This window comes from Trachemys scripta, chromosome 3, assembly GCF_013100865.1.
Source record: "Trachemys scripta elegans isolate TJP31775 chromosome 3, CAS_Tse_1.0, whole genome shotgun sequence".
NCBI lineage: Eukaryota > Metazoa > Chordata > Testudines > Emydidae > Trachemys > Trachemys scripta.
Genome location: NC_048300.1, coordinates 90,301,983 through 90,321,104, shown reverse-complemented (window position 1 = coordinate 90,321,104; position 19,122 = coordinate 90,301,983). Strand labels below are relative to the sequence as shown.

The 19,122-nt window shown below is 41.9% G+C and overlaps 1 protein-coding gene across 5 annotated transcripts in view; it reads left to right on the top strand.

Moving 5' to 3' along the window:
* TIAM2 (TIAM Rac1 associated GEF 2) overlaps positions 1-19,122 on the top strand; it is a 227,462-nt gene that overhangs the window by 111,671 nt on the left and 96,669 nt on the right. For 2 of the 5 annotated variants that reach the window (XM_034765344.1, XM_034765342.1), the window contains exons 3-5: positions 4,712-4,777; positions 5,931-7,133; positions 10,139-10,574. In XM_034765344.1, the coding sequence (XP_034621235.1) occupies positions 4,721-4,777; positions 5,931-7,133; positions 10,139-10,574 (1,696 nt within the window). In that variant the 5' untranslated portion in view covers positions 4,712-4,720. Of the gene's footprint in view, positions 1-2,594; positions 2,619-4,711; positions 4,824-5,930; positions 7,134-10,138; positions 10,575-19,122 lie in introns of those variants that run through there. The other 3 variants (XM_034765343.1, XM_034765346.1, XM_034765345.1) reach the window with 3 other exon arrangements.

Below are 19,122 nucleotides of genomic sequence, written 5' to 3'. Positions count from 1 at the left end.
GACTCCTGTCCATCATGTTTCTGTGATGGCTTCTAGCAGTAGAGGACTGGCATGTAAACTGGTTTGCTACTAGAGAGAACCCTAGGGTACCAACATTTTGCAGCCACTGTTCTAAATGAAAGGCCTCTACAGTGGGTGCCTTGTTGATTCATTAGAACAATCATCTGATGTCTTCTCTTATCTCAAGGTCAACAGTAAAGAATAGAAAGACAAGGCCTTTTTCTTGTTCATGTTTCCTAAGTGGCTTTGCTAGCCTTGGTCTGACGTTTTCCATCTTCCTTTGTCTTCTGCCCAATTTTCCAATCTGGGGTCCTTTGATGTATCCCAAGCCAGAAAATCTGTTCTGTATGGGTTGACTTTTTTCCCCCTAGAATGCTATTACTACCATTCTACCAACTAACTGCCCAGTTACCTATGGAGTGTATGTGATTATATTGCCTATGTGTCTCTTGTTGAATTTCCCCTCACAGATGATCTATTTACATACATTGGGGTTTTACAGTGAGTCTTAAACAAGACTCTTGCTCTTGGTCTGCTGAATTCAGACTTGGAACTAATGGGTCATGGGAGGCTGGGAGGAAGATAAGTTAATGACCATTTCTCCCTAAATGATGTGCTTACTTTTTCACGGCAGCTGAGCAATGGCAATATAACATAAGTGTAAGTACTTTTTTGGAGCCTGGCTAGTTCTCCAAGATGCTTCATCCTTTCAAGCTATTGGTTCTGATGATTATTGGCAACACTGTTTGTTGATCTGCCTAGGTTAGAAAGGAGGCTGTATTAGTCTAAAAATCTGTTTTCTGATGGTTTCATAGCGATGGAGCCTGTTTCAATATCCTTCAAGTGACACTGTATTCTTTTAGCATGAGATTCACCCATGTCCAAAGGACCAGCACCAGGCCTGTGAATCCCACATAAGATCTTAAAAGTGGGCTTAAGTGGAACTTCAATAGTGCATAGGTCTCATATTGGCCATGCACGGGGTGAATTTCACACTGAGTGCCCAACAAAAGGAATGAAGACATTTTAAATATTGCATAAAAATAGCTATAGTAGATGGATTCATGTGTGCGTGAAGATGCCTTTTCCGACATTGCTTAGAATGTATGTTAGTCAGTCTCTAACAACTTCAAAGTTGAAGAAGTCAACCATTACCAAAGAAATCTGCAAAATTGCCATATGAAGATCCTACCATAGTCTCTTGTCACTTTAGATTTCATCCTTGGATATTGAATAATTCTGCCTTTGGTTGAAGGATACTCTGTCCTTTTATGTCTTCCTGTGTACCTTCTGTCAATCTGAAGTTATAGTTCTGCACAATTTAGAATAGAGAAGCATTCTGCATTTTAATTTTAGGGAAGTCTTAACCTAGGCAGTGTCATTGTATTGGAAGAAGAGAGATGGCAGTACCAAAATCAGCATAATGTGGCTCTTACAGTAAGTGAAACCATGACAGGAGTCTTCGTGATCTTTGGCTGTAAACTGCTGCCGCAGAATAAGCAATTTATTCTGTAGGTCTTAAAACTTCCTGTTCCCTTGAATTGTTGTTTCTTACAAGCAAATCTAATGCCAAAACATTGTTTATTATTGTTGTTTTTAAAGTAAATATTTGCTTTCACCCAATACATTTTGAAAACACAAAATTTGTCTTTGCTTTTGCATACAGTATGGGATGCTAAATACCTCTTTATAAACCTCTGTTCTCAGAGATTAATAATTTGGTGTGGAAAGTTCCTTTAAAGTTGCAATGTGCTGCTATAGCCTTTATTCCCAAGGACATTTTCTATCATTTGGTAAGGCTGTCTGATTGCTATCCTGCCATAATGGTGAAGGTGCTTATGGTGGAGCCCCATTAGTTTAAGAAAAGGGGTGTAGCTGGCTGGCCATTGTCCAGGAGGGATCCTCAGTTCAGGAGTTCACTCCCACTCTGGTCTGAAATAGACCTAGTTGGTTGATCTTTCAGGGCATGCTACAATGCACGTTTTTGTTCTTGAGCCCAGAGACTGGGAGGACTTTATATGGAAGATCATGGGGAAATGTTTTTAGCTGCTAGATTCTGATTTATGTTAATTATTGGGTCTGGTGGTGGTAGGTGCGGGAGAGGGGGTTTCCTGGAGTATCTATTGATATACTTGCATTTTTTTTTAAATGTGTCATGGAGCACCTAGGATGAAGGCTAAAAACTTTTTCATGGAATATCTAGTACAACTGAAAGTAAATAAACTTTATCATGCTTGAATGAGCTGAGCCACTTTATAAATACACTGATTATAATGACCGAAAACATTTAATAGGAGCTGGTTTTGCTCATGAGAGGTATCCATACAGCCATCTCTCCAAACTGGTGGGAGAATTCATCTCTTAATCTGGAATACAAAGATGCTGTGAAATATATATTTTTATTATTTAAATGTAGCTGAGGTCAGTCCTTTATGTTCCAATTTCTATATCTTCCAGAATTAAGGGGATTTAAAATATGTGGTATCTCTGAATCAAAGAAACTGGAACTTGTCCTAGAGCCTTTCCAATGCACCAGTGTCATCTGGGATTTGGCACCAAATGGATTCACCCAACTCACCCATATTGTAAGGTTGTCGAAGGAAAATCTCTATACAAATGTAAGAAAAGTAGCAATAGCTGCGGCTAATTTTGAGGGTGGTGATTGCTTTGTAGTCTTGCAGATGTCATGATTTGTTGTTTCACTGATTTGAATGTTTAGAATGTCCTGGCCTTCTGAAGTCCCAGAGCACTGAGAAAAATCCCTGGTCACTATTTCTGTGGAATTTGACTGTTTTGTTGTACTTTTAACTGGCTCCTACACTGACTGAGGCCCTATTTTACAGTCATTGTACCTTAGATAAATTTATTCCTTCACCCATTATATAATATGTACACGGCATCAGACACACACAATGGAAGTTGTACCAGTGACTTGAGCCTTGAAAAATTGATGTCTACCTTGAGGTTCTTAATAGCAGCTTGCTCACTACCCTCTCTGTTAAAAGGATTACCCGTCCAGTGCACAATCATTATGGAGACCAGATGGTCGCTTTGCCTGCTTCTTTAGACAAATTGGGTTCAATGTCCCCTTATGAATAGAAATAAGCCCCTCAAAGCTTCCTTGTAAATGTAGTTTATGCTCTGATATGTAGGTTCTGCATACAAACTCCCTAGTTTGTGATCTGCTCCTATTCGAATGGTGAAAGCAGGTTTGCTGAAGATTTACATTGAGTGAGTGACTGGGAACTCGATCAAGTTTATGTATTTATTTTTTTTTTTAATTGGTTTCTTCCTCAGCTTGAACATAGGGTTTCCCACCTTCTGTTGTTAAACCATTGCTGTGTATTAAAGCTGCTATTATTACAGCTGCTTTATATAACTAATGCTTTTCTAGACATAGACAGTTAGTACCTACAAGATAAGGGGATGCATAAATAATTCCTTATTAAAAATATCAAATAAAGTAGATTTTTATCATAAGATGTTTAAGTCCCTACATTTAGTGAAAGTCTCTAACAAATGGCTTGGTGAAAGTGCCCAGGGCTTTGTGTACAGAGGTGTGTAAACACTGCAGAGCATGGTTTTAAAAAAAATATATATATACTTCTAAGACATTTGTTTGCTGGCCTTTATCTAGGGCTCTCTATCGATACTGTTTTTAATACTAGTTTGTGTCTTTTAATTTAGGTAACCTAAAAGTTAGCCAAATATAAAGCTTGCTGATGAATTCCTTTAGTCATCTTTGTGGTTCTTAATATGTTACAGAAACACGAAATCATCCACATTTTCTCTTTTTTTAAAAAGAAGCTAAATCTTCCAGTGTATTGTTTGTTTTTGTGTAGATGGGATAATTTTTCCATTGAAAATGTCATAGTACTTTGGACTCTTCGTGGATTACTTGTAAACTGTCTACCAAGTTTATTTGCAGGAGGGGATGAATTTTGGTTAACAGTATATCCATTAAACTGCTGTTCTAATAATTTCCTCCCCAAAACTTTCTCTACAGTGATGCATTTCTTCTACTGAGCGCTTTCAGTCAATAACCTGCTGTTGAGTTCTCTGAAATTCAGATCCTGTCCTGTTATTTTGAATGACAGCCTTTGTGTGCTATGTGAACAGCTGACGTATTCTCAGCCTCTCCGTAGCAGCTTTTGTCTTGTTACCTTTTGGTGTGTACAGAGCCTGGTGCTGCCTTTTTGTTGTTTTTCTGGCAGATTAACTTAAAATTAGAATAAACTTTAAGAAAAGTTTGCTGGCTGGTTGGCAGGGTGAATTATCCAGTAGCCTTTCACCTCTGCAGTCGTGGCTGGAATTCAGCCATGACCAGAGTAAACACGCACAAAAAAATTGCTCTGATCAGTTTGATATAAGTGGTCCAAATTGTAATGGATACTTGCACAGCCTGATAAATTTTAATTGATGTTACCAAAGCAAAATGTAGAGTACTGGAAGTTTGTGCCAGTTCATCATTGAAAGTGGAGTAAGAAAGAATTAGAAAATACCCCAATATTAGGTTCTATTGCAATAATTTCACACCTGTTAACAAACATAGTGTATAGGAATATGTAGCTGAAATATAAAAACTCTTAACCAATTCCCTTCTCTCTATTTTTTGTGCTCTGTCTTATTTTTATGTTGATTTATCTGATAGAGGTAAAATATATGTAAATGTATTTGACTGAGATATTTTTTCCTTGTTTGTATTTTCCAGAAAGTTTGCATGGAATGCCATCCCGTTTTTGGAAAGTGTGGTGGCTATCTATCAAGACAATGCAAAGTACGCTGATTGCTAATTGCACCCACATTTAATGGTGATTCTAGAGGTACTTCTGTTTCTATTTCATTCTAAACTGTATACCAAAAGACTTAATGAAAAATGAATAGGGTAGGGTAGGAAGGGTTTTCAAATAAATGTAAATGTGAAAAAAAAAATGTGGATCTGTTTTCACAATGGGGTTAATTCTCAGAAGCCTGTAAGGAGGCTGCACAAGCTTTGTCCAGTCCAACAGTCTGAAAGTTGATATGAAGAGAAGCACCAGTTACCATATCAACTTTGAAAACACAGTTTAGAATGACTTGTTTTATATCTTTTCAAAACATTCTTTGTCATTTGTATGTACATTGCAGCCACTGGAGTTTGAAACCCATGTAAGGGCGGCCGACTTGGGCCTTTTATTTTCAAGTGCACTTATATGGGGCCAGATTGTACAAACTTCTCACACTAGTAATTGAACTTCTCCTGTAAATGCTACTTTTATGTGAACAAGGATTGCTCAAGTGCGTTTTGCTGAGTGAACTTCCAAACTTCTGTGTGCTGAACAAACATGGTGCAGCTTTGTATTGAAATGAGGGATAAAGCTATTCAAAAAGCCCAAGTCCCCCCCGCCCCTTTTTTCCCCTTCAGATTGGCTCTTTTTAATCATGAGGTAGGGGTTTGCTGAACAATTTATTGAAGGAACATTTTATTGCACAGAAGCTAGTCAAGCTGAAACTGCAGTTTGCATGTCTCCTGGCAGCAGGGGTTTTCTGAAAGTACAGTTCACTGTACATCTAAGTAGCGATTATCCTGTTGTTTCCCTTTCATTATGCAATTGTTCTTGGGAGTTAAAGGTTTTACAAGTTATAAGAAGAAAATGTTGCCAGGGGGTGTGGGAGGAGGGAAGTGTTGAAATGATTTCAATGGGGTTAGACGCCAGCATTTAGTAGCTTTATAGCAGGGTAACAAACCACACAAAGAATGAGCTTTCCTGATCTCCTCCCCAGCTCCTAAATATTAAATACTGAAAATGGTTATTGACTCTATTGTGAAAAAAGTTGTTTCATACAATAAAAAAACTCTGTTTCTTGTTTAGAGTGTAAAAGTGCTTTATTCATCTTAGTTCTTCATCTTCTGGCCACTGATACTAATGGAACTTTTTTTCTTAATTTAGTGGAAAATGGGGAATTCAGAAAGCCAGTACAGCCTTCATGGATCAAAAAATCACACTAATGCTGCATCTGGTGCCAAGCAGAAGCCTTGTTCTCTGAAAATTCACAGCATTCATGCTAATGATGAAAAGTCTTGCTCCTTGCATGGATGGGGACACAGCAGCAGTGGCACTAGCTACAAATCGAGATCACTAGCCAGAAGCTGCCTCTCTCACTTCAAGAGTAACCAGCCTTATTCACCTAGGCTCAGTGACACAGTGGCAAAGACCTCTAAAAGCAGTATCCATGCCAAACACAGGACAAATGCCTCAGGAAACTACTGCCAGGGAAGCAATGCGGCATTTTTTCCTGAGAATGGTTTCCACTATATTGGCCTTGAAGCTGCAAGTAATCATGTTTCCTCCAGGGAATGCAGTGGACATATTTTAAATTGCTACGGAAAGAATGAGAGCCTAGCATCAACCCCACCACCAGATGACAGGAGGAGCCCCAAAGTTCTCATTAAAACACTGGGGAAGCTGGATGGCTGTTTAAAGGTTGAGTTTCACAACAGTAGCAACAACAAAGTCTCCACAGAGGAATCCAATGGACCAGTCCAGCTGCTGAGGTACTCACCTACTTTAGAATCCAAATCTAATGATCTGCTAGAGGTGAGGAGGAACTCCAGTACAGATGATACTTCAAGTCATCGTCTATCTCCCACTGACTCAAGACTTAGATCCAGTAAAGGAAGCTCCCTAAGCTCAGAGTCTTCATGGTATGACTCTCCTTGGGGCAACAATGGGGATATCAATGAGCTGGATGGCTCCTACCTGACCAGGAGCACTCCGGATACAAGGATTCATGCCAGTTTTCCCACAAATGACAGCAAAAAGTCCTTCAACCAAAGTTCATCTCTTTCCTCCCTCCGCGATCTATATAAGGATACAAATTTAGAAAGCAGCCCATCCTCAGCTCTCAGGTTGTCTGATGAATACATTGGCACTCATGCCAGCTTAAGCAACCGTGTTTCTTTTGCCTCAGACATTGATGTTCCCTCTAGGGTAGAACACGGAGGCCCCGCACAGTACTCTTCTTATACCCTCCCATGTAGAAAATCCAAACCTCTAAATGACGATGCCTCCAAGAAGGACACATTAAAAAGCAGGATGCGACGCCTCAGTGACTGGACAGGAAGCCTCTCTAGGAAGAAAAGAAAACTGCAGGTATGTGGGAAAACTCATCCTAAAGTCTAGTACTGAGAGCTGTAGACACCTTCTATTAGTGTAATGCCTACGTTTTATTTGTTTTTCCATAAGACTACTCAATGATTGGTGAAAATTCCAGCTATCTCGAATTGTCATTTATGGAAGCAAATACACCAGTGAATAGATTTTCAAGTCACTGGATTTTTCATGAGATGGACTTCTAAAATAATTACAGTATTAAGGCAAAGTGATATCTGATCCTGTGGATCAAAACATAATTTGTAGCCCTGAAAATGCCTATAAAAATAATCTGAAATGTGCAGTAAAACAAATCCTTAAACATGGGAATGTGCACGTTGTAAATAACTTTTGTAAATGTTTTTCCCTCTCATCACCAGTGTTAGCTGTCATCCCTCTCAAGTTAGGAAAGGACAACTCAGTTATATTTCCAAATCCAACTGTAGACAGTGGGTTTTTTGGTTAAACCTGTAGTTTTATGGAGATGTTCTTATCTAGCTGCCTTCTTCCTATGTATGAACCTGACTACATAATTCTCTGGGTATCAAAGCTGAAGTACCATCTGGTCAGTTAGTGGGTGTCTCTTCAGAACAGTTTAAGGCTAATCCCATCAATGGGAACTGAGGATAGCTGTGATCAAGACTAAAATTCCTATCTCCTGCTCTTGGTCCCAGAATCAGCTCCGTAAAGGCCAGACTGCGCCTGGCCTTGTAAGAACACACAAGTGGGGAGTACAGAAACTTCCCTCACTCCATAACGTCTCCCATGAAAGGGCTGGCCAAAGTTGCGCTCTCCGTGCTCTCCTCGGTTTAGGGACTGCTCCCTTCTAAAACTGCGGGAGTGCAAGCCACCACAAAGGTGAGCAGAAAGGAGGCAGAACCGTGTACCTGTACATCTTCCTACCGTCCAGCAGTACTGTCTAGATGAATAGGAGATCATACACTGCTCCCTCTAAGGGATGATGCAGCAACTGTGCCTCCCCAGTGTGCTGGGAAGATTTGGTAGGTATTGTGCCATCTTGTGGCATAATCTTCCTGGAGCTCCTCCTCACTCCATAGCACAACCAGTGTGTGAGCCACACTGACTTCAAGGCACAGCATACAATATTAAGGGCCAGTGTGTGCCAAGAAATCAGGTTAATTTGAGGGTTGCCTGTGTACATTCCAAGAGCTGTTAGAAGGGTCTCTTCCAGTTTCAAACTTAAATGTATTGCCTTGGAACATAATCTTTAAATTAAATTTGGCATTTCTGAGCCTACTGCTGCAGCAGCCTTCTTGCCGGAAAGTGACCTCTCTTGTGAAATCTGCAGCGGCCTGGGATCTCACTGTTGCTCTTGGCTTTATGTTGGAGTCATCATACTATCAAAACATGACACAGCTTCTTCCAGGACATTTTTGATGTGCAGCATCTAGGATGTGAAAACAAATGCAGTTGCTTTCCAAGATTCTGGTGTGACTAGTTCACAGGAGACCAGTGTTTGTTTACTTTATCCATATGTAGAAGTCAGAGTGCAAATAAATATTACTATAGAAGCAGTGTAAACTTGAGCAAAAAATAACATTTTCCTGGGTAATAGTTGTACTTCTGGTTGAGCTATTTACAGCCCCTGGGTATTTTCAAGTAAAATTTGTTAATTTTTTTTCCTATACAAAAGGCAGCAAATAGTTTTTCTCTTGCTTATTCTTTAAGCATAATGTATTTTTAAAGAATGTCAATAATATACAGTTGGATGGGAGATAAATCCTTCCATCAGACTGGTGGGATGGTTCTTCTTGACAGTGGAATTTAGCTTGAAGAGCCCAATCTTGTGAAATACTAAGACACCTGAGTGCCCACTGAAGTCACTGGGCATTAGGGTGACCAGACAGAAAGTGTGAAAAATTGGGGTGGGGTGGGGTGGGGGGTGGGTAACAGGCGCCTATTTAAGAAAAAGCCCCAATATCGGGACTGTCCCTATAAAATCGGGACATCTGGTCACCCTACTGGGCATTGAGGGCGCTCAGCACCTTGCTGAGTCAGGCCATGAGGCTCAGATCTTCCATATAGACAGACTATTTCAGGAATGAGTGAACATCCCACATCACCAACGTGGAATTAAAATCATATGTAGAACTTAAAAGGGAACTGCCCTGCCCGGTTGCAGAAGAAATGAAATTGCATCATACAAGCATGAGTCATACAAATGGATTTCATAATACACTGCTGGATCTAGGAGTCAAGCCCTCACTGAAATAGCAAGGTCTACAATCTCTAAAAAATATACACCACTGCATATTAAAACCTGGATTCATGCAAACCATCCAACACACTTTCTTTTAGTTTTAAAATGAAGTTGAGCACATTTATCTTGGCAGATAGTTGGTGAGTTCAGTGCGTTTAAAAATATTTCAAATTTCAGACTGACATGTTTCAGATCCTCAGGAGGCAAAATCCGCCTACCGCCATTAAAGTAATCAATTTACATCTGTTAATCCAAAGATCCAAAGTTTTTAAATGGTCAGATATTGAAACCTTGGTACCTAGATTGAATTTAATTTCACCCATTATAAAACCCCTGTAATAAGCAAAACTAGTCTTATCAGTGTTACTGTTATAGTCAGGTCGATGTGTAAAAGACAATGTCCCTGTTTCACGATGCTCAGGAAAACAGATTAATTCACCGTTGTCAGGAGTATATGGTTCTATTCACAATGCCCACTGGGCTGTTGGAAATCAAATCACAGCAATTATCAATGAGTTCTGAGATTGATTGATTGATTGATTTTTGGGAGGCCTGTTGAGTCAGCAAACATTGCTGATTTGGCAATTAGCCTTACTGGGATTCTGTTGAATAAAAATGTTGCAGTAATACTGACAGTAGCAAAGATTGCTGGGATTAACAGGAACCATCATAGTGCAAGCAGGCACACTTTGATGGAATTTACAATGACAAAACATGAAACAAACTAGATGCTATAAAATACGTCTCTTTGCCATAGATTACTTGCAATTTGCATTATTTACAGGAGCCAAAATCCAAAGATCTGAGTGAGTACTTTGACAGCAGAATTGATAACCTCGCTACGAACACTCTGGCACCTTCGCAGATGTCTGGTTTACTGTGGTCACCTGGCTCTGGCCACATTCTGCCCCAGAGAAGTGAATCCACTAATGCGATCAGCAGTGATGCCCTGAGGCAGAACATTTATGAAAACTTCATGAGGGAGCTGGACATGAGCAGGACTAACGTTGAGAATACGGATACATCAACAGACACAGAGGACTCCAGCAGTGAATCACTCAGTTCCTTAGAGCAGCTGGATCTGCTGTATGAGAGAGAACAAGGAGTTGTGCGTAAAGCAGGGTGGCTCTTCTTCAAGCCATTGGTAACTCTACAGAAGGAGAAAAAACTTGAGCTGGTTGCACGGAGAAAGTGGAAACAGTATTGGATAACACTCAAAGGTAAATCATTGTTAAACTCTTTTAACCTGCCAACACAGGTGCTATCCATTGTTTGGTGGTAGGTTTTTTTTTTTTTTTTTTTTAAATGAAACCTAGATAACATTTTGAACTGAAACTTAGCCCCTGAAGACCTAGGCTTTGTCTACACTAGCACTTTTGTCTGTAAAACTTTTGTCGGTCACGGGTGTGAAAAAACACTCCTCCGACCAACAAAAGTTTCACCAACAGAAGTGCCGGTGTGGACAGTGATATGTTGGTGGGAGACACTGTCTTGTCGACATAGTTACTGCCGCTTGTTAAGGGTGGTTTAATTATGCCAATGGGAGCACTTTTGCCAGCCTAGACCAGATACATGGGAAACCTTACAGCAGCGCAGTTGCAGGGGTACAGCTGTAGGGTCTGTAGTGTGGACAAAGCCTAATTCAGGTAGATACTTAAGTCTATGCCTAACTTTAAGTACACAAGTCATCTACTCACACACTTAAAAATAGGTATGTGCTTAAGTACCTTCCTAAAAGTGGGCCTATATTTGCACCTTCAGCTTTGGGTGGGCAGCCCTGCATTTGATACTGAAATTGGGTAATTACCAGCTCTCTGATTTATGGACTCATGCAAAATTGGGTATGTGTCAATTTAGAGGATGCATGTGATAATTTTGCAGTTAAAATAAATTCTGGACCTGTCACAGGGTGACTAGTCCCTATAAGGAAAATTGGCCCAGTTCCTTTTTGACAAGGTAGGCGCTTCCCACTTGGGCCTGTTCGGGGATAAGGGAAAGGCACCTGATACTAATGAAAGGGAGGATGGGAAATCTCTGAAGGGGAGGGAACTCTCTGGAATGGATAGTGGAGACTATCCAGACCAGAGAGGCTTGGGCAGGCGCCCAGGAGGGGCTGGAGAAGATGACTGCAGGAAGGTTTCAGACTCCTGCGAGGGACCCTGGGTCTAGGGTCAAACCACGGACAGAAGTGACTGGATGTTTTGGGGAAAAGACCTGGAGGGTTGGACTATGAGAGAGGAGTGACAGCCTACAGACTGAGGGGTCAGGTCAGTGTTCCCTCTAATTTTTCCCATGCATGTGGTGGGGTGAGGCCAAGGGGTTTGTAGTGCGGGAGGGGGCTCTGGGTTGGGGCAGGGGATTGGGGATGCAGGAGGGTGAAGGTTCCAGCTGGTGGTGCAGGCTCTGGGGTGGGGCCAGGGACGAGGGGGTTGGGGTGCAGGCTGCCCTGGGCTACAGCAGGGAGAGAGGACTCCCCCCAGCTCTCTCTCCCTGCAGCAGCACCTGGGCTGGGGGAGAGAGGCACCTTTCCCCACTGCGGCAACTCCAGGGCTGCAGTTGCGAGATAGGGGCCTCTCCCCTGGCCATGGCAGGTCCGGGGCTGGGAGAGAGATGTCTCTCCCCGCCATAGCCCTAAGCTCCTGCGTGGCACGTAATAGGCTGCTGCGTGGCCGTGCAGCTTAGAGGGAACTTAGGTCCTGGTGATAACATGAGTCCTGCATGAAAGGATAACATCTTACCCCCAAAGCTGGTGAAGGCTTACTCAAAGTAGTCCCCCTGGTGATACTCACACTGTCTTGTCAATTGTTTGAAATGGGCCACCTTGATTCCATTGAAATCATTAGCACTACAAAAGTGATTTTTTTCCCTCCCTTCTTGTCAACTGTTGAGAATAGCCCACTTTCACCTTCATTGAATTAGCTCGTTACCACTGACCCCCCACATGGTAAGGCAACTCCCATATTTTCATATGCTATGTATTTATACCTCTCTAATGTATTTTCCACGCCATGCATCTGATGAAGTGGTTTTTAGCCCACAAAAGCTTATACCCAAATAAATTTGTTAGTCTCTAAGGTGCCACGAGGACTCCTCATTGGTTTTTGTCGAAGAAGCAGAATATGCTTGGTTTTTGCCATGGACCATAAAAGGATAGCCTGAGGAAAAAGGTGTCTAGCAGGACTTGAGGTGTGGCATCTGTCCTGGGTTTGGGAGTCGGGACAGACTGGGGAACAAGTAAGCAAACTGAGGTACAGCATGCTTGCAGGGCTGGGACCGTCCAGGAGGGAACGCAGTATTGCCAACCTCAAGAGGTCAAAAATCATGAGTTGGATCCCCAGAAATCATACGACTGCCCCAAACAATCATGAGATTTTTAAAAAATAGTGTCTTTTCAGTCTGTTTTTTGATTGTTGAACTGCCCCTGCAGTGTTGCCAACTCTCTCTCCAATGTGTTGGGTAAGGTGTTTTGGTGCCTCTGATGCAGGACTCTCGCACCTTTGCATGTCCCTATCCTGCAATTCATCTTGCCCTCACCTTCAGTTCAACTGCCCCCAGCCCCCCCTCAATTCAGATCCCCCCCCCCCCCGGCTCCCCCAAGCCTCACCACTGTACCTCCTGGCATTCTTCACCCTTCTCCCAGGCCTGGGAGGGCTGTAATGGGGTCCCCACTCCCCCTTTCCAAGCTGAGGGTGAGGCACCTCTGGGGGCTCTTCACCCCCCTCTACCCCTTCCCAGGATGGATGCTGCAGTTTGGGGGAAAGAGGAGCAATATCACCATCTTGCCCGTGTTTTTAAAGGTGGCGGTGGGGGCGAGAGAGAGCAGAGTTGAGCTGAGCTGCTGGGCTCTTTGCTCCCCCCTCCTCCCCTGTGAGAAAGGTGATTGTAGGGGAGAGATTCTGCTGGCTTCTGGCTCAATTTCGCAATGGGACTGGAGTTTCTCGTATCATCACAAGTCGTGCTCCAGCACTCTCTGAAATCCCATTGCTCTAAAAAATGTAATAATCATGAGAGTTCCCAGTACTGGGGATACTGTGTGGCAGGGCCAGATTATTAAAAAGTGGAATCCCACTTGCAGCCACAAAATTGTTCATGTGTGCATCTAAGATTGGGTGACTTTCTAAAAGATATGCTCTCGTTTAACCAGATGTTACTCTTAATGAAATTCTATGGCCTATATTATACAAGAAGTCAGGTTAGGTAATCAAGATGGTCTGACCTTAAAAATCGGAGTGTCTGTAGTAGGACATAGAAATGACTACTTAGTACACAGATGGGTGCTTGTGTTCACAATTTCCTCACCTGTGCATTTTGGTGGGGGCAGAAAAGTTTCCAGTTTTTTTTAAATTTGTCCTTTTTATTTATTAGAACAATACTGACTAATTATCTGTTCCTGAGCAAAAATTTACTTTTATTTTTGGGGATACTTTTTAGCCACTAAATGACTATGAATTCATGTACTGGAAAGCCAAAAACACTTTTATTTTTAATACTTCTACATTCCTCTTTTCGCTTATAAACACACTAGACTGGTGGTTCCCCACCTCTGGTGTCCACAACGGTATTTCAGGCTTTTGTGACAGATCCTCCTACTAATCTTCCTTCACTAATGATGAGCATCGGTGCTAGTGCCAGTGTATTACTCCTATCATCGTCCATTCACTTGCATGTGGTCCAGCCCACAGCTTAGGTTACTCCAACCCCCAGTCTCAAAGGTTCAAAGCAAGCCAAGAAGCATTATGGGTTAGAAAATGCACAGCTGAATGGGGGGCCATGGACATTTCCCTGGGTTAGCTGAGGCATTGAATTTGGAGTTTACACATCTGTAAGTGGGTATAAATTGACTTAATATATGGGTCAAAGGAAGCCCTTAATGCACTGATGCTGTGGCACAGACAGTTCCTCGTGGTGCTGCTGTGTGGTGCACTGAGATTTCTTGAAGCCTTGATGTGTCAACATAGTCAGTCAGTTCCTCAGCATCATGGCCCTGGCTGTCCTGTGCACCACATAAGCATGTCATGGAGAGCCACGTGCCTCTGTGCTACAGCACTGACACGTAAAGGGCATCCCATAGTGCTGCTGCCTTCTGTGCTGAGGGGGTTAAGGCAGTAGTGGCAGAGGAAACCCTTCTAGCACCTAAATCTCAACAGAGGGGCACTGGATTCCCTTTCTCCCTAGAGCCCTGGTACTCCCCAGTCCAGCCATGGCCCCATGTCCACGGCACAAAACTCTCTTCTCTCCTATGGCACCTCACATCCCACTGATTCCTCCCCACCCGTTGCTGTCCCACATCACCGCTGCCCTCTACACCAAGGGTTCTCAACCTTTTTCTTTCCGAGTAACCGCCCCGCCTCCCAACATGCTATAAAAACTCCATGGCCCACCTGTGCCCAATAACTGGTTTTCTGCATACGAAAGCCCAGGCTGGCATTAGGGGACAGCAAGCAGGGCAATTGCCGGGGGCCCCATGCCACAGGGCCACCCCGCCGCAAAGTTGCATTGCTCAGGCTTTGGCTTCAGCCCCAGATGGTGGGGCTCAGGACCCTGGGCTTCAGTCCCATGTAGCAGGGCTTTGGCTTTCTGCCCTGGGCCCCAGTGAGTCTAACGCTGGCCCTACTTGGTGGACTCCCTGACACCTGCTTGCGGCCCATCAGGAGCTCCCAGACTGCTGGTTGAGAACCACTGGTCTACGCTCCTCCCCACTTTTCTTCCCCCTTCTTCCCTTGCCATGAAACAGCACAGTGTGGAGTCAATCTTTTGGCGGGGGGGGGGGGGGGGAAGCTGTGGGTTGGTGGATGACTGTTGTGTCGGAGCTAAGGTTGCATGTTTGCTGCTGAGTATAATGGAGGAAGTAGGTGTGTTACCAGCAGCGGATGGGTGTCAGCAAATACGTGGAGGAAAATCAACATACAATTTGTTGTGGGGAGATGGAGGAATTTAACAGGTGATTTTCCTAAATTGTATAGATTACACCGCTGGGAATTGCATTTTAGTTAATATAATGCTAAATTAATAAGTAAGGAAATAGTCAAAGTAAATAGTTTCCTAGCATATTTGAGACTGGAGGAGAGAATATAATAACCTTCCCACAGGTTTCACTTTTCAAAATTATTACCTGACTCATGCATGGGTCTAGACCTGAAGAAAAATAAATACCGTGCTGTAAGTATTGGCGATGTTCAAAATGTTGCAATGTCAACTCATACAAAGTAAACCAGCAGGAAAGAGAATTATTGTGCAGAATTACTGTATTTTTTTGAGATCTGTGGTTAAGCGATCAAAATGCAGTCAGACTGAGGCTGTGTCTACACTATGTACCTTTTAGCGACACAGCTGTGCTGCTACAATCGTGCCGCTAAAAGGTGCGCAGTGTAGCTGCTCTTCGTCGGCAGGAGAGAGCTCTCCCACCGACCCCTCCCCCGCCCCCCCAAAAAAAATTCCACCCCCAGTGGGAGGTGGTAGTTTTATCGGTGGTTGAGCTCTCCTGCCGACAAAGAGCTGTTCACACCGGCACTTTTCGTCAGTAAAACTTCTGTCATTCGGGGTGTTGGGTTTTTTTTTTTTTTTTTCACACCCCAAATGACAAAAGTTTTACTCATGAAAATCCAGTGTAGACAAAGCCTTAATTAGCAGGTTAAATCACTTTTTTCTTTATCACTAGACTGAGGCAGTAAAATGAATCATGCCTGCAAATAGCATATGTAAAGAGAAAAAGCAGTATCTGAATACCACCCTTTCCTCACCTTTGTTTAGTATCAGGGGGTAGCCGTGTTAGTCTGTATCTACAAAAACAACAAGGAGTCTGGTGGCACCTTAAAGACTAACAGATTTATTTGGGCATAAGCTTTCGTGAGTAAAAACCTCATCCGAAGAAGTGAGGTTTTTACTCACGAAAGCTTATGCCCAAATAAATCTGTTAGTCTTTAAGGTGTCACCTTTGTTTAGACACTGAAGTGTAAATATGAGTTTAATCTGTCTTTTGAAAGATTTCTTAAAGTACCAACAAAACACCTTATGCTAAATATGTTACATAATAAGACTCACACAAAACAAGTGTCTCTTGAATGCTTTTCACATGGGATTAGTGTTATAGTTACCTTCATGGTGCTGGATCTTTGTCTTTATTAGTTGTTCATAAATAGACATTTCCTTCATTTCCTTGATCATACATACACTTTACTTGTCTTGCAAAGATTTTTGTTGCCAAAATAAACTTGTCTGTGTGGATTTCAAGGCCTCCTTCTTTTATTTTAATTTATGTATTTATTTATATATCATACTATATTAAGATCAATAAACTTGCTTCAGAACTCCTTGTGTAGATTTTGATCAAATCTTGGTTTAATTGGTTCTGGAAATTTAAATAACCAAGATATAAATACATTTTTAAAAGAGCCATGTATGTGAATGAGAGCAGCATGTTTCTCTGTATTCTGTTGATATGTGTTTAATTATAAATATGCAAAAGGCTTACAACCTTCTGGTTACCTACCAAACTTGGATTTATCAGTGTCCCGAGGCCTCCACTTTACTTAGTATGCTGACAAGACCTGAGCTTGAATAGTAAACGTTTAACAAGGGGAACTCTTCTTCCCATCTGTCCCCTCTGATTAATTTATTTTAACAAGGGAAATTGCTTTCCCACCAATTCCCCCTCAGTACAAGCTTTGATCGAAACACATAGACTATAATCCGTTCCAGTGCAGCATCAGGAATAGGGAGAATGTGTGGACCTATCTATTTATAAGGATCATAGTTCTGCTGTTACTTGGCTGAACTCTAAAACATGCCCTGCTCCTCTAAAAAACCTTACTATTAGTGGAAAACAACCAGGATAAAAATATATATTAAAATACCCTTCCTTATGCTCCTTTAACACCTTGAGGGTATTAGAAAGAATTTAAAAATAATGTAATTTACACTTTTTATAAACAGAACAGTAAATCCAGATAAGTCAAAAATACTTTGAGATGGTACAGTGCTTTCTGACCGAAGAAAACTGGGAAATATATACAAGAACAAAGCACCAACCCGTTAAAACTAGGCTTGAATTCTAAACCTCTAACCCAGTCTGTGCATAACCTCATAACGCAGTTATGTCTGTGCAAGGTGTGTGTACATAGTGGCTGTAAAACGCTGCTGCTGATGTATGCAAGTGCAGAATTTGGATTTGGTACTGCTACGCCCACTCTGCTGAGCTACAAGTGACTACACTAGGCGCAATGCCTCTTATTTCAGAGCAAATCATGCCCCTGTCACTGCATCTGCACAGAGTCCTTAGTGTGGCTCTATTGTATGGGGAAGCAGAGCATAGCAGGCTGGGGATAAAGCTGCGGCTACACTGGCCAGTGATGTCAGACACCCTAGGTGTGTATGTGTTTGTAGCGAAGGGCACATAAATGTCTGTGTAGGCTGCTCCAGCTATTGGACTGAAGTGATCTCAATGGGGTATACTAGGGAGAGAATTCTTTCCTCTGAGTATCAACCTAGCACTCAGGACACCTGGGTGCTGATTTCTGAATTTAATGTTTATATTTAATTCACACTAGAGAATGAAATGAGACTGGTCAGATTCACTTTTGTTTCTCTTAATTCTCTAGAGATGGGTCACAACGAGAACATTGTCTCCAAACTCCATAAGTCCTTAACAGCCAACCTGCACCTATTTCTATAATGGGTTAAACTGGAGAGCAGAATCCAAACAACCCTGAATTGTGAGGACATTTGAAGCTGGAGCTGGTTTTACATCTAAACTTGGTGACCCAGGTTGCACCTCCAGTTCTCATGAACTAGAATGCTGTGATTTTGGATTTCCAACACTAGTCAGGGGAACATTAAAAATGGGGGAGGAAATCTATTTTCAATTAATTATTTTTAAAAGAATGTATAAAACGGAAACATTTCTATTTGTATTTTAGGTTGTATAACATCCCCATCACACACCACCATAAGAGCACTCACACCTGCGTGTGTGCACACATAAAGATGCACCACTATTCTCACAATCACCACTTTATAGCAAAACTTAAATTTTGGCCCTAAACTGCATTACAGTGGCTCCTAATTTGAAAAATGGTGGAAAAAGGTAGAATGTTAATCCTTGTTTGTCTCAGTTTCAAACCCTTTACTGTATATTTCTATAGTTCAGGACAGATATATATTCATAGATTAAAAAGCCAGAAGGGACCATTGTGATCATCTAGTCTGACATCCTGTATAACACAAGCCATAGGAATTCCCTGAATTAATTCCTGTTTAAATTAGAGCATATCTTTTAGAACAAACATTCAACTTTGATTTTAAAATTGCCAGTGATGGATAATCCACCACAATCCTTGGTAAATAGTTCCAGTGGTTAATTACCCTCACTGTTAAAAATTTGCACCTCATTTCTAGTCTGAATTACTGTAGCTTCAACTTTCAGGTATTGGATCTTGTTATACCCTTTGTCTGCTAGACTGAAGACCTCTCTATTATCAAATTTCTCTTCACCATGTAGATACTTCTAGACTGCAATCAGGTCACCCCAACCATCTCTTTATTATATATATGATTATCAGCTTAGTTACCGAGTTTTAGTTCCAGGATGAAGATGTGGCAATCGGCTATCTGGCATGTCATTCTATCTGAAAAACTGAGAATGCAGTCCAAGAAAGGGAAATCCTTTAAAACATCCAAGTTATTTGGATAGTGATCAGTGTCTTACTACAGAATTTGCAGATAGAAACAAGGGAACCAAAGTTAATCTCCAGAGATGCTTACTCATTTTCT